This window comes from Urtica dioica, chromosome 3 (genome assembly GCF_054948205.1).
Source record: "Urtica dioica subsp. dioica isolate 48M chromosome 3, U.dioica_male_clone48M_v1_H2, whole genome shotgun sequence".
Taxonomy (NCBI): Eukaryota; Viridiplantae; Streptophyta; class Magnoliopsida; order Rosales; family Urticaceae; genus Urtica; species Urtica dioica.
The window spans coordinates 21,335,452-21,358,947 of NC_142758.1; the positions used below are offsets into that span (position 1 = coordinate 21,335,452).

General features: G+C 44.5%; 1 protein-coding gene across 1 annotated transcript; it reads right to left on the reverse strand.

The window, feature by feature from the left end:
• Positions 1-12,340: 12,340 nt before the first annotated feature.
• LOC149402479 (uncharacterized) lies at positions 12,341-15,002 on the reverse strand. The gene is made up of 7 exons (XM_089609976.1): positions 14,844-15,002; positions 14,417-14,479; positions 14,252-14,331; positions 13,713-13,821; positions 13,436-13,595; positions 13,076-13,239; positions 12,341-12,983 (listed from the first exon to the last, which is right to left on the reverse strand). The coding sequence occupies exons 1-7, from the start codon at positions 14,844-14,846 to the stop codon at positions 12,636-12,638; spliced, it is 927 nt and encodes a 308-aa protein (XP_089466102.1). The 5' UTR covers positions 14,847-15,002; the 3' UTR covers positions 12,341-12,635.
• Between the last annotated feature and the right edge of the window lie 8,494 nt (positions 15,003-23,496).

The following is a 23,496-nucleotide window of genomic DNA, read 5'->3' on the forward strand; positions in this document are numbered from 1 at the left end:
GCCTCCAAAACCAAATCATCGAAATGAAGGAATCAGGGAGGCAAAGGCCGTACGGAGGGATCGAGGAGTCATACTCTCCCTTCGCCGCTCAAATCCTCGCGCAACCTTACGTGGGGAATTTCAAATTGCCGTCCATCCCTCCCTATGATGGACGGACGGACCCGAACTTCCACGTCCAGCACTACGAGACGTGAATGACAATGCAAGGATAGTCGGATGCGACCCTCTGTCAAGCCTTCAGTCTGACCCTTACGGGTTCGGGATTCGAATGGTTTCGCAGTCTTAGACCGGGAAGCATCTCGTCCTTCCGGGGCTTGTGAGAGGCCTTCCTTGCTCGTTTCGCCACTCTCGTGGTACAAAAGAAGTCGAAGACCTACCTCCTATCTATCCGGAAGGGGAGAGACGAGACCTTGAGACAATACCTCGCTCGCTTCACCGAGGAGTCTCACAAGGTCGAAGGGTTCGACGACAAGGACGCCATCACGGCGATCACTGAGGGAGCTCGCACGAGCGACTTCCTCAAATCTATTGTTGGAAAGGTCCCGCGGGACATGGTGGAGCTAATGTCGAGAGCCCGCACCTACATGCGAATCGAGGACTACTTCGACGACCGAGACGGCCAAAAGTTGGGGGGGCAAAGCGGTCGCCGCCGCGACGATCAAGACGAAGATCGTCCCGACCCTTGAAAGAGGAGGAACAAGGGAGGCCAGACCCCTAACGGTCACTCCCTCCCTGGGCCTAGACCCCCGCACGTCGATAGCTTCCGAAAGTTTTCGGCATTTACCCCTCTGAACACTTCGTGAGAGCGGATCCTAGCTTTGCACCGCGACGAGCTAGGGAGCCCCGCTCCACTCACAAAGGATCCTGCGAAGCGGGACCGAAGCAAGTTATGCTAATACCACCAAGACCATGGGCACCTGACATCTGAGTGTTACCAGCTCAAGCGCCAGATCGAAGCCCTCATTCGGGATGGGAAGCTGAAAGAGTACGTCCTTAGAACAATCGGGAAGGCCGCGGCAAACGGAGGCCGCCCGCGGCGATAGAGGAAAGGCCCGACGACGGTAACCGTTACGGACCCATCGGCAAACCAAGAACCGGAGAGCTCACAACTACACGTCGTGGGCTCAATCATGGGCGGCCCGGAGTTCGGAGACTCGAGCACGCAACGGAAGAAGTACGTGCGAGAAGTCTCCCAAGGGAAGATAGCGCACCACATCAACCACACGTACGAGGCTCCTCCCCCGGCCCCGTTCAAATCCATGTTCTTCACCGGCCAAGAGGCGGCACGAGTTCTCCACCCACACAACGACGCGATAGTCGTCTCGGCCCCGGTCGCCAACAATCTCGTCTGAAGAATCCTGATCTATAACGGCAGCTCTGCCGACATCATCTTCAAATCAGCGTTGGACATGATGAAGCTGACCGGGCTGAGACCGACCCCAATCTCGACCCCACTCTTCGGCTTCTCCGGGGAGAGGGTCATGACGGAGGGCACTATCGACCTCTCGGTCACCTTCGGGACACCGGGAGCAATCGAGATCACTCGCATCGTATCATTCCAGGTCGTGGACCAGCCCTCAACATACAACATCATCATCGGCCGCCCGACTCTCAATCGGTTGAAGGCCATAACGTCCACCTACCACCTAATGATGAAATTCCCGACCGAGAAGGGGATTGCCATGATGTTGGGAGACCATTCTATGGCAAGGATGTGCTACATCCAAGGGGTGGACGTGCAGGGAAAGGGAAAGATGGTGAGCTCCATCTTCTAGCTCGGAGACAAGGTCAAGCCGCGGAAGATGGTCCTACCAATAGATGTTGTCGTTTTATTTCCGGTTTTAAGATTATTTCGAATTTCAAATAAGGCCAATGGCCTGGGAATGTAATCTTTGACTATTTTGACGTGGTAATCAGATTACTTTTCACATCGAAACCTTTATCATGTTGCATTATAATTTCTAGTCTCCTCTACGAGTATGCAAGAAACTCGGGGGGCTAATGGGGAACAACACTCAATGAAACTGAAATTCACTCTCCAAAAAAAACAAAAGTATAAGAAAGTCTCAAGAGGCCGATGGTTAGGCCGGAGGTCCCAAAGAGAAGCAATCCATGTCCACGAGTCGACTAACTAGTCCTCGTGTCGACTCTACGCGCGACTCCTCGAGTTGAGTTCAGTCCTCCAGTTGAGTCCCAAGTCCACGAGTCGACCAATAACTCCTCGTGCCGACTCAATACATGACTCCTCGAGTTGAGTTCACTCCTCGAGTCGAGTTCCGAGTCCACGAGTCGACTGGTAAGTCCTCGTGCCGAGTCTGCACACGTCTCCTCAAGTTGAGGTCTCTCCTCGAGTCGAGTCCCGAGTCCACGAGTCGACTGATAAGTCCTCGTTCCGACTCTGCACACGTCTCCTCGAGTAGACCTCATTCATCAAGTCAAGTCACAAGCCCGCGAGTCGACTTGAAAGTCCTCGTGTCAAACATACACGACCTCCGGACTCACCTATCAGTGATAGACTCACAAGCCTCGTTGACAAATCTGCGTGCTCTCATACAAGCAACACGAAAACCGTCCCTAATGACGTACTCAAGTCGCCCCTAACGGCAAACCAAAATTCGCTCCACGATGCTCTCGTTATAGAAAGAATGGGCCAATTGAGTCCCCAAACGTGACGCGCACGCCATGGCGTCGCGTTCACAAGGGCACAAGACTCGACCCAAGAGACTCAACCCGAAAATGCGACCAGTGCACTAAGGTGCCACACTCGCCTGGGGATCATGTCTACACCTAACCCCGCCTATCATATAACACACGCACCCAAGAGTGCCACGCTCATGAGGTGGTATGATCACGTTCGCCGCCCAACTCGTGCGCCGATAGGCAGCGAGTCACAAATGGGTTTCAAAGGCCTGCGTCCGCCAGACGAAACTGGTCTAGCCAGCGTCCACGGGAAATTTGGTCACACGAATGTGGCATCACGTTCGCTGCCTAGCTCGTGCGCCAATAGGCAGCGAGTCACAAATGGGTTTCAAAGGCCTGCGTCCACCGGACGAAGCTGGTCTAGCCAGCTCCACGGCAAACTTGGTCACACGAATGTGGCATCACGCTCGCCGCCCAGCTCGTGCGCCAATAGGCAGCGAGTCACAAATGGGTTTCAAAGGCCTGCGTCTGCCGGACGAAACTGGTCTAGCCAGCGTCCACGGGAAACTTGGTCACACGAATGTGGCATCACGCTCGCCGCCCAGCTCGTGCGCCAATAGGCAGCGACTCACAAATGGGTTTCAAAGGCCTGCGTCCGCCGGATGAAACTGGTCTAGCCAACATCCACGGGAAACTTGGTCACACGAATGTGGCATCACGCTCGCCGCCCAGCTCGTGCGCCAATAGGCAGCGAGTCACAAATGGGTTTCAAAGGCCTGCGTCCACCAGACGAAACTGGTCAAGCCAGCGTCCACGGGAAACCTGGTCGCACAAATGCGGCATCACGCTCGCCGCCCAACTCGTGCGCCGATAGGCAGCGAGTCACAAATGGGTTTCAAAGGCTTGCGTCCGCCGGACGAAACTGGTCTAGCCAGCGTCCACGGGAAACCTGGTCGCACAAATGCGGCACCACGCTCGCCGCCCAACTCGTGCGCCGATAGGCAGCGAGTCACAAATGGGTTTCAAAGGCCTGCGTCCGCTGGACGAAACTGGTCTAGCCAGCGTCCACGGGAAACTTGGTCACACGAATGTGGCATCACGCTCGCCGCCCAGCTCGTGCGCCAATAGGCAGCGAGTCACAAATGGGTTTCAAAGGCCTGCGTCCGCCGGACGAAACTGGTCTAGCCAGCGTCCACGGGAAACCTGGTCGAACAAATGCGGCACCACGCTTGCCGCCCAGCTCGTGCGCCAATAGGCAGCGAGTCACAAATGGGTTTCGAAGGCCCGCGCCCGCCGGATGGAACTGGTCTAGCCAGCATCCACGGAAAACCTGGTGACACAAATGTGACACCAATGCCCCACAAGGCCGGAGCCGCGCAAATCGATCACGCCTTCATTAGTGAATCGAGAAAATAAGCCGCGCACCACCAACAAAGCCGTGCAAATCGATTACTCCTTCGTTGGTAAATTGATAAAATAAGCCACGCATTGCCGAGCCGCGCATATCGGTTACGCCCTGGTCGGCAAACCGAAAAAATAAGACGCGCATCAACAGAACCGTGCGAATCGGCTACGATAGTATGTCGAGATCATAAGACACGCAGAACAAAAGATATCAAAAGTCATCCCTCGCGACGCACAAAGGCCGTCCCTCGCAATACATTAAAAGCCCTTTTGCGGCACACTCGCAAACACGAGAGCGTCCGTCCCACCTCCGCACATCAGCGTAAATATTGAGTTTCCACACGACCTACGCTCGACCGAAAACTCGGGGGGCTAATGTTATCGGCCCGTCTCGGGACGACGAGGACAAAGGAGTCACTTCGACCCGCACGACCAGCGCGAGGCCTCGGACGGCAAAACCTTGCCTCGGCCATTGGCCGGCCCAACCAACCCATGGCCGGCCCAAGGCTCAGCCGGCCAATGGCCGGCCCAAGGCCCAGCCAACCCATGATCGGCCCAAAGCTCAGCTGGCCAATGGTCGGCCCAAGGGTCAGGCTCAGCCGGCCATGGCCGACCCAAGGGTCAGGCGGCCAATGGCCGGCCGAAGGTTCAGCACCTTCACTCGGCCAATGGCCGAGTGAACCTTCAGCCGGCCAGGCAGGTTCACTCGGCCAATGGCCGAGTGAAACCTTCCACCGGCCAGGCTGTTCACTCGGCCAATGGCCGAGTGAAGCTTTCAGCCGGCCAGGCTATTCACTCGGCCAATGGCCGAGTGAAACTTTCAGCCGGCCAGGCTGTTCACTCGGCCAATGGCCGAGTGAAATATTAAGCCGGCCAGGCTGTTCAGCCGAGTCAGCTCCATATGTTCAGCCGGCCATTGGCCGGCCCAAGCTTTCAGCTGGCCAATGGCCGACCAAAAATGTTCACTCGGCCAAGGGGTTCCCCAAGCACCCCTTGGCCGCCTATAAATACAAGGGTCCCTCCCTTGACCCAGGTAATCCGAATTTGAGTACTGAAACGTTGTCGAACTCGTACCTCGCTCGTTTCTCTCAAGTCTCGGCCTCTAAACACCTAAACTCTCTACATTCTACTTCAACCCTACTAATGCTGAGCGTCGGAGAGGTAAACAGGGGCAACCCCTCTGTTTCCCCTTTGTAGTTCATGCACTCTCTATTGCTTTTCAGGTATCAAGACGAGGTGAGCTTCATCTATAGCTAAGGGTCGACTTGGGATACCAAGTCCGACACGCTCGAGCCGAAGTGAGACCACTTGGTCCGGCCTTGGGTCTAACCACTTTGGGCTCCTAAATAGTTGTCCGAAAACGAGCGACAACATTTTTATCGGCCCGTCTCAGACCGACGAGGACAAAGGAGTCACTTCGACCCGCACGACCGGCGCGAGGCCTCGGACGGCGAAACCTTGCCTCGGCCGTTGGCCGGCCCAAGGCCCAGTCAACCCATGGCCGGCCCAAGGCTCAGGGTTAGCCGGCCATGGCCGACCCAAGGGTCAGCCGGCCAATGGCCGGCCGAAGGTTCTGCACCTTCACTCGGCCAATGGCCGAGTGAACCTTCAGCCGGCCAGGCAGGTTCACTCGGCCAATGGCGGAGTGAAACCTTCAGCCGGCCAGGCTGTTCACTCGGCCAATGGCCGAGTGAAGCTTTCAGCCGGCCAGGCTGTTCACTCGGCCAATGGCCGAGTGAAACTTTCAGCCGGCCGGGCTGTTCACTCGGCCAATGGCCGAGTGAAACTTTCAGCCGGCCAGGCTGTTCACTCGGCCAATGGCCTAGTGAAATCTTCAGCCGGCCAGGCTGTTCACTCGGCCATTGGCCGAGTCAGCTCCATATGTTCAGCCGGCCAATGGCCGACCCAAAATGTTCACTCGGCCAAGGGGTTCCCCAAACAGCCTTTGGCCACCTATAAATACAAGGGTCCCTCCCTTGACCCAGGTAATCCGAATGTGAGTACTGAAACACTGTCGAACTCGTACCTCGCTCATTTCTCTCAAGTCTCGGCCTCTAAACACCTAAACCCTCTACATTCTCCTCTAGTCATTCTCCTCGAGTTGAGCCTTGCTCCTCGAGTCGAGTCATTCTCCTCGATTCGAGCCTTGCTCCTCGAGTCGAGTCACTCTCCTCGGGTTGAGTCTTGCTCTTTGAGTCGAGTCACTATCCTCGGGTTGAGTGTTGCTCCTCGAGTCGAGTCATTCTCCTCGAGTCAATTCATTCTCCTCGAGTCGAGCCTTGCTCCTCAAGTCGAGTCATTCTCCTCGAGTCGAGTCCCGCTCCTCGAGCAAGCACCTGAAACGATTTGAAGAACAGGCTAGCCAAAGTGAGACTATTGAAAAAGAAAGCAAACAAACAAAAAAACAAACAAACAAAGGGAAACTTACCCTCTGGGCATCAAAAATGCCATGACAAAAGAAGTCTACATCGCTACTCATTACGATGTCCCTTCATGTCATCAGCGGAGATTATCCGCCCCGTCATTAACAAAAAAGTCAGCCCGAATCGGAGTGACATTGCTCCAAAGGCCTCAACAGAGACTCGCACTCACGTCTGGGGAATAAGGGCCGATCTTCCGAATGCAGACGGAGAAGCGTCACCAAAGTTGGAATGGCGGATGCCCTGTGAGACCGACTTATGCTTGATGCATGATTGAACTTTGAACATTGATCCCCGAGCAGTCGAAGCCCTCCGGTGCGGCAGAGCCTTCCACCAGGTACCACTCCGCCTTCTCGAAGCATCGGCCCCAAGTGCAATCGCCTTGGCAAAATGCAAAAGTGCAGTCGCCTTCCAAGCTGGCCGAGACGGAAGCCATGATCTTCCCCTAATAGGTCACGATTACACAAACGTCCCCCAGCTAGTCACTGTCGAGTCCCATGGACTCCGGGTTGATGATATCATAAACAAAATGCCATCGAAGAAAGACTTGTGTGTGACTTCACCAAAAGATCAACAAACTGCGACACGCCGACACGCCTCTGCAAGAATGCACGCCCTACTTGCGCGTGCATGTCCCCGACGCTCCGGGGCTAGAACGATGGATGCAATCGTGTCCTCCTCGCCCACGTTGAGCTACGCCTCATATTCGCTTAGATCCTCCTCCACGTGTTGAACACACAATCGTGTTGAGAGAGACGGAAAAGAGAAAGAAAGCACATGCAATTACGAAAATATCCTTTATAATCACAAAGGGTTCGCGACAGCAAAGCCCTAGGAAATAAATTTTCCTCAAACACCCGGAGGAAACAACTAAAAGTTCACCGCCTGGGGCCTCCCGAGCGCTGAACTTGGGGGGCTAATGTTGTAGGTCGTTTTCAGAAAACCCGGAATGCCGAGACGACACACTGCTCAAAGGGCCGATGGTCAGGTCGGAGGTCTTGAAGAGTGGCAAGCCTTCCGTCATGAGTCGACTGGAAAGTCCTCATGCCAAACTCTCGGCCCCTCAAGTCGAGCCTCGCTCCTTGAGTTGAGTCATTCTCCTCGAGTCAAGCCTCGAGTCGTTCTCCTCGAGTCGAGCTTCGCTCCTCAAGTGGAGCCTCGAGTCGTTCTCCTCGAGTCGAGCTTCGCTCCCCGAATCGAGCCTCGAGTCGTTCTCCTCGAGTCGGGCCTCGAGTCGTTCTCCTCGAGTCGGGCCTCGAGTCGTTCTCCTCGAGTCGGGCCTCGAGTCGTTCTCCTCGAGTCGAGCCTCTAGTCACTCTCGTCGAGCCTTGCTCATCGAATCGAGTCACTCTCGTCAAGTAGAGACCTTCATATTTTGCGTGACAAGCGTGGTATCCGAAGACCTCTAAGGCCCACAAGAGTCCGACGAGAAGGGCCATGCACCGCGCGCGCATCACGCCGCGCCGGCCAGCCACGCACAGCAAGCCGTGCGCCGCGCCGGGCAGGCCGCGCGCCGCGCCAGACACGCACAGCAAGCCGCGCGCCACACCACGACAAACCCGCGTCGGCACCCCATGCGCCGCGCATCCCGCGCCGTGCCCAATGACCCACGCGCCGCGCGTTGTGCGCCGCGCTTTGTGCGCCGCGCGTTGTGCGCCGCGCTTTGTGCGCCGCGCGCGCCGTGCGCCTCCACTTGACGGCGCGCGCGCCCCCAGTCCCACATGGATGAAAAATGGACCTTCTAAGGCCCCCAAACACCTATATAAACCCCCTCTCACTGAAGGGGAAGCCATCCCTTCATCTCCTATCGATACACTCGAATTCTCACTCTCCTCTCCTCGATTTCTCATTCCCAGAGGTTCTGAAGCACTCTCGGAGACTTCCCGGACGTTGCTCCCTCTGATCGAACGCCCTCCAGTGCTCAAGCACGCTCCTAGGGTTCTCGACTAGAGTCCCCCTACGCGTCTAATATGCTAGACGCGTACGCGATCTCCGAAGTTCTGAGACGCCGCCGAGGACTCCTCCGCGCCCCGTCTCCTTCGTCGAGTACGCTTCTCCACCAAGGCTCCGTGCCTCACACTGCGTTACATATGCTTGAACTACGTTCTGACCTGATCCCACACACGGGTACATAGGCAGCCGACACACAAGGCACGGTCACTCCTCCTCCTCACCCCTTCCCTCTTCCGAGAGGAGGGTTGATCGGAGAAAACCTAGCTCGAGACTTTCGAGTTCACACTTTTGGCCCGGGTGCGATCACTTGGTCCGGCCTTGGATCGAACCGCCCAAGGTATATAATAGTTGTTCATTTTCGTGCGACAACAGCTGCCCTTGATAACTTTTAAAAAAAAAAAGAGAAAGAAGAATTCTCAGTCGAAATTATTAAAGAAAGATAGAAAAAGAAGAAAAAATTTTGATCGAACCAACCTTCTTCGAGAACAACGTTTGGAGAAGATGGTCAGAGTCTAGCCGATATAAAACGTTCCGGAGTGAAGCTCGACCACTTACTGCGACCTTCTTGAAGTAGAGCGAGCTTGGCAGCAAACTCTGTAAGCGAAGGAGCCTTGATTTTTCCTACAAAAAATAAGAGAAAGAATGAAAACGTTAACGTAATCCACAAAAAAGGGCAAAATTTTAAATCCGCATACTCGGTGCGCTCGCCCACTTCGTCGAGAAACTGCGAGCTCGGCTCCCGAGGGATTGCTCGTTAATGGCGAAGTAAAAGTAATGCCGTCCCCAATTCTTGTCTTTCAAAGGAAGACCAGAGATCACTCCCCGGCCTGCGGCCTTGGCCACGCAAAGACGGACTAAGTCCATCAGGGTGAGGTCAACTTTCTGTTCGTGGGCCACGACTAAGAGGCCCAGAACCATCCGAACGAAGTTGGGGCACATCTGGGGTAGGGTTAACCCTAGAGCCTCGACGAAGTCGAAGAGAAGAGGATGGATCGGAAACCGAAGTCCACACGACTCCAACTAAACCTTATGAATACAGCAGTACCCCTCAACCAGGGTATCTTCCGTAGCGAGTGGTGGTGGAAGAAGGAGCTCGATCTCGGGGGCTATCTGATACTTGCGTCGGATGTCTGCAAGATCTGAGCTCCTAACAGCCGAAGGCATGAGGATATCCTCAGTACCCAAAAGATTGGACCCCGACTGAGGAGCCCCAGACCCAGACATTTAAATTTTTGAAAGAAAGGAAGGTTAAAGTGTTTGAAGGTTTGAAGTTTGTTTGAGTTCGCTAGCCGAACTGAAGCGAAGTGTTTAAAATTATGGATTTGTTCGAGTTCGCTGGTCGAACTGAAAGATATTCGAAGTCGAACTCACGAAACAGCTGAAAATCTTAGAGAGAAAAGAAATAAGTATTTCAAAGAAAGTGAAAGAAGAGAGATGTTACCTTTTCACCGAAGCCGCTTGAAATATAAATGAAATAAGAATCTTTTCGAATTACTCTTATTTATAACCATTTATATTAAACCGAATTCAAATAAAATCTAACGATTACGAATCGAATCAAATATTCAGTCGGTTAAAATAATATAAAACCTCAACTGACATCCGACTCTTCGATTTCGACTGCTGAAGCGCGGCTAATATCACACCACATGTCGAAAATACTCCGGAAATGCGGATTTCGAAAGTCTCGCTCAAGTTTTTTAAGAAATATTTTAAATATTTTTCAAAATACTCGAGGACTAATTGTGGGGGGTCAAACATCAATGTTCTAAAAATAAAACCACTTAAGTTGGGCTTTAGTTCGACCAAAGCCCAACAGCAGACCCAGTCCGGCTCTCAAAGACTTATCTGGGCCCAGCTCGACTCCTGAAGGTCGGCCCAAGCCCATTCAGAAGCCCTTCGCCAAAGGAAGGATGGGTCGCCCATGTTGACCCAGTTAGAAGAATCTGTCTTGATCTATTAGAAGACCTCGCCGCGAAGACCGGATCTGAGATAACTTCGACCAACGACGTGGCAAAGCCGAACTGATCAACACGTGTCCTCTTCGACGAATTCTCTCCTGCTATAAATAGAAGCCGATATGTTGATTTTCGCACACACAAGCCTACTCAATTATTCTTATTATTTATCTACTATTTTCTTACTACTGAGTTCGCCTGCTAGAGTTCGTCACCTCGTCCATTTGTAATTCATTCGTTCATTAATAAAGATATGTTGTTATTCTTTTATTCGTTCTTATTTATTTCTCCGGGTTAAAATATTTGTTTCTTATACGAAGTCTTCTGGAACCCATATTTAAATAAATCAAATATATATACCATATTATAATTTGTGATTGTTGAAATCGGCATCAACGATGTAGACAAAAAATTGTTCCCCTAAAAGAATTATCTTTTTTTCTTCTTCTTTTTTTTTTTTTTTTTGCATTTTGATAAATTAAAAGAGTTATCTAATTAAAGGCATACTGCATTGTTTGTGCTATCATGTTTGTAACATGTAACATTTGAATATTAATAATACATATTTGAATATTTGATGATCAGTGTATAAATATCACTGCGCTCCTTGTAGAGTTGCGCCATGGGAAAGCTCTGCAACAAGTTCACGGGTTTCACGGAATGAGCATGAGACATTTCTGTTCTGAGCGAGCTTCTATTCTCGTAACACCGTTGCAATCGAGGCCTGGCAGTGATAACAATGCGTTCCTGCTCTCATACTCTTCAAGCTCACTGTTACCACCCGAGAGCCCCAATTGCAAATTTAGTACCGTGAAAGAAAATTCATCTTCCCCTGCAGCTCTTTCGATGACGTGATATATATTGCTTTGTTGCCTCGGCTGATTGGTCTAAAGGACAACCAGTTTTGAATTTAGCTCAATTGAATTTAGCTCGTGATAGTTTGGATCCCGGGAAGACAAGCGGGACGATTTATTTGCCTGCGAAATACTCTGCCAGTATTTGGATAAATACCCGGCACTGGCAACCGCACCGGCACCGCCAAAAATCCATTTTTTTATTCAGTCTCTTTACCAATACAAGAATTAGCTCTATTATAAAATTCTTCTTTCTTTCATACCCAAAAAATAATTTAGCAACGCCTTCAGCCCCTTGTTGGTCGAACACGGAGACCCTTGGACGCCGCCTCTCGCCACGAACGAATGACCCAGTGACTTAGCAAGAATATCAATCTCACAATTCAGATAATCCGACCTAAATCTTGATAAAGTTGGTGTGTTCTAATTAGCATGCTCCAGTAGTATATGAGTTTTTGCTTAAAAAAATATTGTAGCAAACTTCTGAAGTGGTAAGTTCCTAATAGACATGGTCAAAATCCTTCTGTCAAGAATTAGATAAATAACCCAAATTAAAAAAAAAAAATGTGTAAACACAAAATATGAATAATATTTTTGACCCTTCAATTAAATTTTTTTGAAGTGGCAAGTTCCTTATAGACATGGTCAAAATTCTTAACGACATAGTATAAAAATTTGAAAATATAACGTTGCTTATTTTACTAAAAGCTTAAAACCTAGATATTTTACTAATCAATTATTTTTAAATGGTTATTTTGGATCTTATTCATTTTTATGGAAAAATTAAAAAAGAAAGAATTTTTTTTTTTTTCAAAGATTATGCTGTGATTTAAGAACAATACCACTAAAGAAAACCCTAACCATAAAATATGCCAACCAAGGAAAAAAAAAACAGGTCAGCGATTCTAGGATGAAGAGCGGGATCTAATTTTCAAGTAACAAAGTCGGTTATTGAAAATATTTAGGAAAAACATTTAAAAAAAAAAAAAAAAAAAAAAAAAAAAAAAAAAAAACAGAAACTAGGGAAACTTCGAGGTGGGTCATGGTAGACCTCTAGGATGCCCGGTGCCATCCTAACAAATATACCTAGTATTCATTTAGCAAGGGGAAATAAATCAAGATTTTATATATTTTTAAATTCAAACTAAAAAAATAAAAATAAAATACTACAAAAGGCCATGGCCACTCATTCCCAAAAGAATGAAAGAACAGAAAAGGACGAGCAATTTGACTTTCAATTACATACACGCATTGAATCACCACACTGAGAATCCGGGAAAACTGACAAGGAAAAACCTGGTTATATACATACAGAAGCTTTTTACAGAGCCCAAATTGAATAGTGAGAAAACAAGTGTGCAAAAAATAAAAATAAAAAAACAAATTCCGATTCCCATGAGTGGATATTAGACACGCCTAGCCACGACAGACACCACTCCCTTGCCCCGACTCGAGGCAGCAGAAACGCCCGACCATGTGGACGGCTTGACTCGCCCTTTCAGAATCTTGGAAGTTGCGGAAGCGCTTATTTTCATCCTCTTGGATTCGAGCTTCAGTCGGTTATTCAGAGGCTCTGAAAATATCGAAGATGAATTGATCAAAGCTCGCTTGTTCTTCCTATTCTTCTCAAACATGGAATGGAACTTCACGCGTGAAGCAGCCTCGGAATCCTCTTTAGAGGGCGGAAGCAGCCGTATGCCCAGCCCCAGTTTCTTCGACGCCGATTCCTCTTCAGCGACCCTTTTCTTTTGACCCTGAAATACAAAAACGATGACCGTTGTACTTTCTTATCCCACCATGTTTATAAGGAATATAGGGTGTGTGGAAAACAGTGAAATTGACATACTCGAAGCTTTGCACGGAGCGCCTTGTTAAGAGCATAGTCATCTGAATGCCGGGAATCAGAGACTCTCTGTAGGCGTACTAGTACTGGCTCAGCTTCTTTCTTCTTCTTCAAGTCCTGTCCTTGGTGTTCAAGGCGGTAAAACGGATCTGCAAGTTTTCCTCTTTCTGAAGAATATAGCAGTAAGCAATGTTAGTCACGAACTATTGATAAAGGCAGACGCCTATATGACTAACTCGTGTTTGTTTATGTTTAATGGCTGGAGAAAAGAAAACAATTGGCTGACTTTATACAATTTTTTCGAGATGCTACAAATGCATGCCGAGATGAAATAAAACATAAAAATAATAATAATAAGTCTACCTTCATCCGGAGGAAGTTCGAAAGTTTCTGCATCCTCAACGTCATACTCCTCGACCTTTTTCGTGCCACCACTCATAACGAGATACTCGCAGTTCTTCGGATCTGTTTGAATCACAATCTCGTGTTTACAACAAGGAGACTTCATGGAAAAGCTCCATATCTGAAGAAGAGTACGATAGACGCGAGTAATCATGTCAACAAACAACAGAGATATAAATTTGGGGTAACCAATATATGCATCTTAAAAGCTACAGCAAAATCATAGCATGAGAAGTACCTTTGTAGAGTAGTAATTTCCCACTTGCTTCTTTTCTGCGTTGAACCGAACACCTTTTCCAATCATGGAATGGCATCCACCGCACCATATGTTAAACGGCATCTCGAACCTGAGTGTGGCATATTCAGCAGTCAATTTGTAGAGCTCATTTTTTCCAATTTTAAACATCGAATGTTATCTATTCAACCCAACCTAATTCTCCTCTCGGATAGTACTTCAAAGCACATGTAAAGCAGATTCACCCAAAAAAAAAAGCTACTAGTGCAGAGTTATTGAAATAACCTATAACGTATCAAAATAAGAGTAATTAGAAGATTAAGATAGTTTTTTTTTTTTTATAACCGTGGTGTCCGGGTTAGCCCCGACTAATATACACGAGGCCCTGACATTATCAATCGGGAGACTACCCCAGTGGCCCCAATTGTTGCGTCCAGGGGGAATCGAACCGGGGACGTACAAGGTCCCAAGAATTGTCCTTAAAACTAGACCAACCCCCTTGGTAAGATAGATTAAATTTGATTAGTACTATTATTGCCTACCTTATGATTAAAATCCCCTGGTCTAACTTTCTTGCTCTCTCCCTTAACGCATGTTGACCATTGAATTTGTTCAAAGAACCCTGAAATGTAAAAAACATTAGAATACCAAACAGATCAACAATTTACCATTTTGTTCAAACTACACTTAGAATGATTCAAGAATACCTGATCTGGAGTCCATTCTGGAGGGTAATAAAAATTGTCTGCTCTTGCCGCTGCAAGTGTAGACTGCATAGATCCAAGGATACAAAAACTTCGTAAATTGAATACTGTAAAGAGAAAACGGCAATTCCATGGCTAACAACATGTGTTCGAATCAATCGAAAATCTCTGTACCCCTCTCAAATATGAAATTACAGTTCGTTTACAAGTCAAAAAGCTAGATACCAGCTTCACACATAAATTATCAATGAAAATTTGTCTTTTTCCTAGCGTACCATCTTGGAGTATTTCAATTCGAACGATTGAGCTTGGAAATTGAGAATGAAGAAAATTCGACAAAGAGCACAATTCTAAATGATCTAATAACCCTAATTAAGAGTCATTCGAAGCGAATAACTCAGAGATCAAATAAGTAAAAGATCTAGCGTACCATGTTGGAGTCTCTGAATACGAACGATTAAGCTTGATGGAGGATTTCGGACTTTCGTCGTGCTTCTGTGAGAGAAATCCCTCGTTCTGCCGAAGATTCGCTGTGAACGATAAAGCAGTCGTTTGTTTTTCAAGATGAATTGTCTTTCGGCCCTAATTCATTTTGGGCCTATAATCGTTTGTTTTAGCCCAATAACACATAGTTGTCGATTTGGATAAATGGCATTATATACTATACTAAAGAAGAGTTCAGAGAAGTTGAAATACCATTTTGCCATTAATTGTGTTACATACCTCTCTTTGTTAGAGGTTCTTTTTGTCTATTCATAATTTCATATTACACACACACACGTGTAAATCCATGCGGCTGTATATGTCAGCTTATAAACTCATCCAAGCAAATAAAAAATAAAGTAAAAAGTCATGGGCCAAAATTAAAACACCTATTTTTCCCTTTTTTTATTATTTTTTATTACACGGTAAGTAACTGACACTTTCTTAATTTCTTTGAAGCATTTTGTTTTTCTTTTTCTTTTTCTTTTAGTATGTTTATAGCCTCTCTTTCAATTATTTTTATGCCTAGCCGAATTTCATTTATGTCGCATAAGAATGCTCTACATAAAGATCGTATCAATTACGTAAGGTTCTATTGTATTGTATCTGAATACATATGTTTTATTTTTTTTAATTTTTAAATGGTAAAATTATTTCTATTTTTGTAAGTCATAAAAAGAACTATTTTGTCCTCTATATAACATGGTAAGTTCATTAAAAAAATTCTATTGTTATTATATATTTATGTATGTAAGCCAGTAGTAACGCAGATTTATTAACATTTAACCATTTTTAGATGAACTTATAATATGCCAATGATTACAAAATGGCTGATTAATAATAATAATAATAATAATTAATGATCATATATCATAAATTAACATTTGTATCAAAATTATAGATGTTACTTTTCGTTTATAATATTCTTAAATCTTTTATATGCACGTATGTAAATTTATATATATTTCTTAGTGTGTATATTATATATGTGTGTGCGCGTGTGTTCATAAAATTTACACATACATATATAAAATTTACTCACTAAAGAGATAAAATTTAATTTAACCAAATATATGTACATAATTTATATTAAATATGACAAATTAGACTTGCCTTTTTATATCTACATGAAAAGTAAAATAAAATGATTAATTTATGTCTGTATGAAAAATTAAATAAAAATTCAGTTTCTCCGCGGCAACGCGCGGGCCGCTTTCTCGTTAATTTTCTAAAAACAAAAAATAATAAATAAATAAATGGCATTAATTGCCAGCGAGATGGACACAACTAGGACTAACATTGAGAACATTTACTTGTTTTTATAAAATTATCATAATAAGACTAGTGAAAAAAGTCTCGCCTGAATTAAAAGAGAGAGTACATTTTTTTTTCCAATTCTAACCTTAAGTCATATATTTAATTATATTTCATTTATTTTTCCAAAACATATTTAATATTTGGCTAATTTTTTTTTTTTGAGAAAGGTTGTCCCAGAGCTGAATCTCCACAAGTACCGGCCATGCCGTCTCCTATCCTGGAGGGTAGTGCATTTGATATTACAAATCATGACAATGATTATGTCACAAGAAGGAGTCAGTCCCCTATGCCTTTCGACGAACCGATGAATTACCCTCTTTCTTCAAGCACACACCTGCCTTCTGGTGAATCGGGTGAGAGCCCCTCATTCTTAAGAACCGAGAGTGGAAACTACATCAACATGAATTTCACATCCATTGACATCATTGATATTCATTCTCCAATAAAAGTTTTTAAAAAGAGGATTATATGCTAACAAAGGTGCGTTGCAAAAATATTTGAACATGTTTGCGATCAACAATCATTTCACGTACAAGACATGAAGTTCTACTAGAATGTATATCCACGTGGTTTATCGTGATGACTCGTGTATGTGGGTTGTTCGGGCAGTATGACTAAAGCATATTGGAATATTTCAAATTATGAGGTAAATCTGTCACTTTACTTTCGTTTTATTAATTTATGTTTCACATTTAGTCACTACTTCACTTGAATTATAACTAATTCACCATATATTATTGACAAGCTTTTCACTATTCTTCTTTATTAGTGACAAGTTTATCACTACCTCCAGTGATTTAGTTACAAACTTGTCACTTAAAACAGTGAATTAACTACAGACTTGTCACTAAAAATAATGAATTAGTTATAAACCAACGAATTTGTATGTTGTTTATAGGTTCGATTATGCTCATATGTGTTCGGCGGAGTTCAGACAAGGACATCATCCTCAAGCTACGTGTTCTTTGATTGCGGTTGTTGTGAAACACATGGTAGACTTTATTGCATCAAATGCATATAAGTAATAACTATTACTCTTCTTGTGGGCACCATTGACAACAAACTCCCACTTGACTCAAAGAAGATGTGAGTAGTCCTTCATGCCTAATCCCTCCCGATGTTGGTCGAAGACCTTGTTCGTGTTGTTAATGGTGCCCACAAGAAGAGTTGTAGTGTGTATTTATGTACATTTGACGTCATATAGTCTTACGAAGACTCTTGCTTGTAACTGCTTTTTTATTAATAAAAGTTGAAACGTTCATTCAATCTTCCTTGTCTGAAGCTTTATGATAAAACCTTAGTCTTTTAGTCCATAAACAAACTAAACAACTTACGAAGAGACAAATGTAGATTTGCATGAACAAACTCTTCGTAGTTTGATTAAAACGATAAATTCGCAATCAAAGGGTCAAAGGACTATTGACCTCAGTACGATTGTTAGAAGAATCTACGATGTCTGGTTATGAGGCATTGAGAGTTGGAGACTCTACTATTCTTCTAGGTATCTTCCGAAGGTACTGAATTGACCAGTGCACTTCTAGAGACAAGATAAGAACAAACCGTTTAACCTCTTATGTCTCAAAGTCACTACGTATGAATTGCATCGTGCTTACCTTAATCCTGAAATGAGACATGCCATTTCACACCTTACGTATTCTCATTTGAGAAAGTCAGAGTTTGGACTCACTATGTGATTCCGAACAAGGCCTATTGGTGAAATATTAAGTTGTGAGAATGTCATGAGTAACTTTGTGAAGCTCTCATAGATATGGAATTCATGTACAAGATTGCTAAAATGCAATGTATATCACCTCATGCTTTGTTCCTTGGAGTGTGAATAAATGAACTGACCAGTTTCCAAATTGAGTCCTGACTCTTTTGGATGAAACAATGTGACTTGTTAGCTCCTCGTCAATACATTGTTTCTAACTTATTCACAAGCGACAAAGGAGTTGAGGAAATAACAGCTAGAAGGGTAAAATGGTAATTTTGTAAATCTCGACTAGCTGATGATATTCATGTAGGGTAAACACTGATAATATTCTGTGGATCCACTCATTACAATTAGGTAGAATTCTTGAGTATAAAATAAATTCATTTGAACCGAGAGATTTTCAGTGTCAACTCTTTAGTGGAGTCAGTTGACATTAAGCTAAACTTGGAAAAGGTTTGTGAACTTTTGAGTCCAAGTGTTTAGCTCAAGCTTTGTTCATTTGGGTCCATGAGGTCACTGTCACGAATCACATCGAGTAGGAATAGTTAAACTGGAAGCTAAGTCAAAACAAGAACGAAAATTGTCAAAAGGGTATTTTTGTCTTTTGAGACATAGGATTAAATGAATGTCAATAAATTTTTTTGACATGGTCATTTGATGACATGCATCACTCGGCCAAAATTAGATTTATTGGGCCTTGTGGATTAATTTCATTTCATAAGAATTTTATTGAAAATTCTTAATGGGTCTTTTTCATGTTGTCATGAACAAATGAAAAAGCTTCTAGAAGGCCTTTCTAGCATGTTTTAGGCGCCCACTACCCAAGAGAAAGAGAGAATATTTTGTGCATAAATGTATCAAGATACTTGCCAAAAGAAAAAGAGGAAACAAATTTCCTATGCATGGCATAGAGAATTTCGGCCAAAGAGGGAGATGATAAATGAGGAAACAAATCCATGTGGCATGAGTAATGCCTTACACGCCCAAAAAGAAAAAGGGAAACAAGGGATTTGTTCATGAATATGTGATATTCAATATAGAAGAGGAAACTACCTTATTGAAGGTGAGACCTCTCCTATAAATATGAGCCTCATTCCTCTCATTTCATTCATTCCACATAAGTTAGAGATTGAGAGCCTCTCTCTCTAGACCTTGTGGCCGACTCCTCTCTCTCTCTCTCTAGTCAATTTCGTTTTATTGTTTTGGCACCTTGGTCCTCATTTGACCTAGTGTTTAGCTCTGCGACTTCAAGACACATTCTTAAGTCGTAGTGTTTAAAAGTACCCACTCACTAATTCATTTTCTCTCGAGTGATTTAGTGATAGAAACTTTCGTGGTTGCTCGAGTTGCCGAGGACGGAAGAGAGACGTGCTGCGAGGGGAGACGAACGTTGCAACCTTTTTCCAAAAGCTTCTCAACGTTAAAGCATCTAAAAAGGTTAGTAAACTTCTACGCTCATATTAGTTTTTATTTACATGTGCTTGCTCTTTGTCTAGGTTAGTAAAAACTGTTTTACTTGAAAAAGAAAATTTTTAAAATTCCACCGCTTAACGAAGCGTTAAACTTTTTCTTAAACCCTAGATCAATTCCAACAAATGGTATCAGAGCTATGGTTAAAGATATGCATGTACATGTATTTAAAAATATGAGCTTGAAAATTGTTTTCGAAAGTTTACTAATTTGTGACAAGTTAGAATTGTTTTCTTAGATTTTTTTTAAATTTATTGCTCTTGCCTTTAAATTAAAAATCATGTTGTTTTTCTATGAGTTTGGGATGTTATTAAAACACATTAGAATCAGTTCTAAAAGTTTTTAATTTTTTATATTGAAAAACGTGTTTTAAAGTTTTGAGAAATTTCGAGTAAATTTTTGTGACTAGTTATATTGTCTTGCTAGTTTCGTTTATTTACTTGAATCGTTTTATGCATGTTGTTATTTCTTTTATATCATGTTATTACCTTGCTAATAAAACACATATAAAAACTTTAACAACCTTCATAAAACGTTCCGTTACACTCGATTCTTTTTCGCACCTAAAAAGGACCAAGCTTTAATTATCTCTTTTTCTTCGAGCTGGAGTAAAACCCGCAGTAAAAGTGGCATAACTCTCTGCTCGGAAATCGAAATTTAATGATTCTTGACTCAAATTAAATCTCTGTCTGTTTTCTGTCAAATTCACCGGTTTCAGGTCAAAATGACATCGGAGCCGCCAGTTATGGTGATTTTACTCCGAGGTGCGCGGCTGTTCCGAAAGTCCAGTTTTTTAGAATTCCGGATTTTCAGCCCCACTACCATGAGTTATAGAACTCTAATGAGAAAATTTCTTGAGCAAAATTTTTTTTCATAAGATTATAAACATGATGTGTAAGATTAAAATGTTTTGATTTTTGAAAGTTTAATTGAAATTGAATTTTTACAAAACTAGTTTGAATTTTGAAAAACCGTTTTCGCTTTCAAACTTGAAAATATTTTGTCATCCAAATCAAATAAGTTTTCAAAATGTTTTCAAAACTATATCTATATCACATATGTTCAAAATCTATATGCTCTTGATCATTTGAGTGGGTGGTCTCTTTTTAGACAAGCCGAAAAATAAAAATATGTGTAATCTCAAACTTTCAAGTGTTCGAGTGAGTTGAAGTTCACACTTCCCTCATGCACTTTCCCGAAATAGAAAATAGGAAAAGATCCGAGTATGTCCCTTGTGCCTTTATGCACTAACACTGCTCTGAACATGAATATCTAGGATTCTTTTCTAGTTGTCCGCTCTATCGCTCTATAACTGGGAAAACCGTTTCCGAACTTATAAGAGTCGATGAACCAACTCCAAAAACTAAGTGGGAGGGTTATATATGTTGTTTGTAACCCACGATCCCCAACACTAATGAAAAGTGCAATTTTCGCTAGACTAAGAGTCACCCTCGTGGCCCTCTCTTAAATGAGAGTACTCAAGGGCGCTTTGCACTGATCATTGGAACCTAGGTCCTCATTTCACCTAGTGTTTAGCTCTGCGACTTCAAGACTCGTTCTTAAGTCGTAGTGTTTAAAAGTGCCCACTCACTAATTCATTTTCTCTCGAGTGATTTAGTGATAGAAACTTTCGTAGTTGCTCGAGTTGCTGAGGAAGGAAGAGAGACGTGCTGCGAGGGGAGACGAACGTTGCAAGCTTTTTCCAAAAGCTTCTCAACGTTCAAGCGTCTAAAAAGGTTAGTAAACTTCTACTCTCATATTAGTTTTTATTTACATGTGCTTGCTCTTTGTCTAGGTTAGTAAAAACTGTTTTACTTGAAAAAGAAAATTTTTAAAATTCCGCCGCTTAACGAAGCGTTAAACTTTTTCTTAAACCCTAGATCAATTCCAACAGTTCGCTAGGGCCTTGGTGAATGGATCTGCCAGGTTGTCCACCGTCGAGATCTTCTTCACCTTCACGTCTCCGCGCTGCACTATCTCTCGAAGCAAATGGTATTTCCTCTCAATATGCTTAGAGCGCTTATGGCTTCGAGGTTCCTTTGAGTTAGCGACAGGCCCACTGTTATCAGAATAAAGTGTCATGGGCTCGTTGACGTTTGGAACGACTTCCAAATACTTAAGGAATTTTCTAAGCCATACAGCCTCTTTGGATTCTTCACAAGCAGCCACATATTCTGCTTCCATTGTGGAGTCAGCAATGCAAGATTGATTGATACTCCTCCAAACAACAGATCCACCATTCAAGATGAACATAGATCCTGAAGTGGATTTCCTGGAATCCTTGTCCGCCTGAAAATCGGAGTTGATATATCCCATCATAGTCAGGTCAGTATCTGAATATGTAAGCATCAAGTTCCTAGTTCTCCGACGATATTTAAGAACATGAATAACAGCAATTCAGTGCTCGGGTCCAAGGTTGGATTGAAAACAGCTTACTACGCCAACTGCAAAGCAGATATCTGGTCTAGCACAGAGCATAGCATACATGAGACTTCCTACGGCTGAGATGTAAGGAATATTTCTCATGTCCTCAATCTCTTGTGCAGTCTTGGGAGACTGGTCCTTAAAGAGTGAGACTCCATGCCTAAAGGGTGTTTGGCCCTTCTTGGAGTCTTGCATCGCGAAGCGATCCATCACCTTAACAATATAAGATGCTTGAGAGAGCGATAGAGTCCGGTTCTTCCGATCTCGAAAGATTTGAATCCCCAGAATCTATGAGGCCTTTCCTATATCCTTCATATGGAATTGCTTTGCTAGCCAGATTTTAACCTCAGATAACTTACCCACGTCATTGCCTATGAGTAATATATCATCGACATACAATACTAGAAACACAACTTTGCCCTCATGCATTAACTTCTAAACACAAGGCTCATCTATCGACTGCTCAAAACCGAAGCTCTTCACAGTTTCATCGAATCTAATATTCCATGACCTAGATGCTTGCTTTAATCCATAAATGGACTTAAGCAAGTCACAAACCTTGGTCTCTTGACCTTCTTCCATGAAATCATCTGGTTGAGCAATATAAATGCCCTTGTCAGGATTGCCATTCAGAAAGGCACTCGGGACACCAACCACCCAGCATTGTTAATCGAGCATCCAACAAGAGGCGCGTTGCCACACTCATGGCACCGGCCGTCAACCCCGAGTCACGAAGGAAAAGGCGCGGAAATGGTGAGGTCCCTAATGACCATCCTTCTCCGACCCCAAAGCAAACCTTTGTCCCTCTCAACACCATACCCGACCGGATCTTCAGCTTACAGAAAGAGAAGCTAGGATCTCCGCCTCCAATGAAGAGGGACCCCACAACGCGGGACAGGAGCAAACAATGCGAATATCCCCAGGATCACGGACACGTGACGACTGAATGCTACCAACTTAAGAGGCAAACTGATTCCCTGATTCGAGGCGGGAATCTCAAAGAGTTCGTCGCATGCGCTAGCAAGGTGACAACCCCGTTTGAGCGCCCGACTCATCGAAGGAAAGAAAATGTCATCCCCACGACAGGCAGCGGCTCAGAAACCTCGAGCATGAAAACAATGAGATGATGAGCGCCATTTGTCGACTAAAGAACAAGCTCCCACCATTTGTGGCCACGACTGACATAGATTTTGCCATTAATTTCATGCTTGAACTTACTCGACTCTATGATCGTTTTATTTCAAACATGTTATTTTCTTTTTCTTGAAAAGGCCAAGTGCCAAGGCAAGCTATAACAACCTTCTCATTGCGATAAAAAAAAGTTGTTCTACCCATGGTGACGTTCTATTGTCACCATGAGAGTTTCCTGGTCTTGGTCTCACAAACATGAGAGTTTCCTGGTCTTGGTCTCACAAACACAAGAAACTCGGGGGGCTAATGGGGAACAATACTCAATGAAATCCTCAAAAATCAAAAACAAAAAGTATAACGAAGTCTCAAGGGGCCGATGGTTAGGTCGGAGGTCCCGAAGAGAAAAAATCTACATCCACGAGTCGACTAACTAGTCCTCGTGTCGACTCTACGCGTAACTCCTCGAGTTGAGTTCACTCCTGGAGTCGAGTCCTATGTCCGCAAGTCGACAAACTAGTCCTCGTGTCGACTCCACACGTAACTA

Bases quoted from the DNA above. Each gene is read 5' to 3' on its own strand.
- LOC149402479 (XM_089609976.1), bottom strand. The intron at 13,822-14,251 runs GTAGGCAATAAT...TGCCACACTCAG, and splicing joins CAGGGGATTTTAATCATAAG to GTTCGAGATGCCGTTTAACA. The intron at 12,984-13,075 runs GTATGTCAATTT...TTTGTATTTCAG, and splicing joins CGCTCCGTGCAAAGCTTCGA to GGTCAAAAGAAAAGGGTCGC.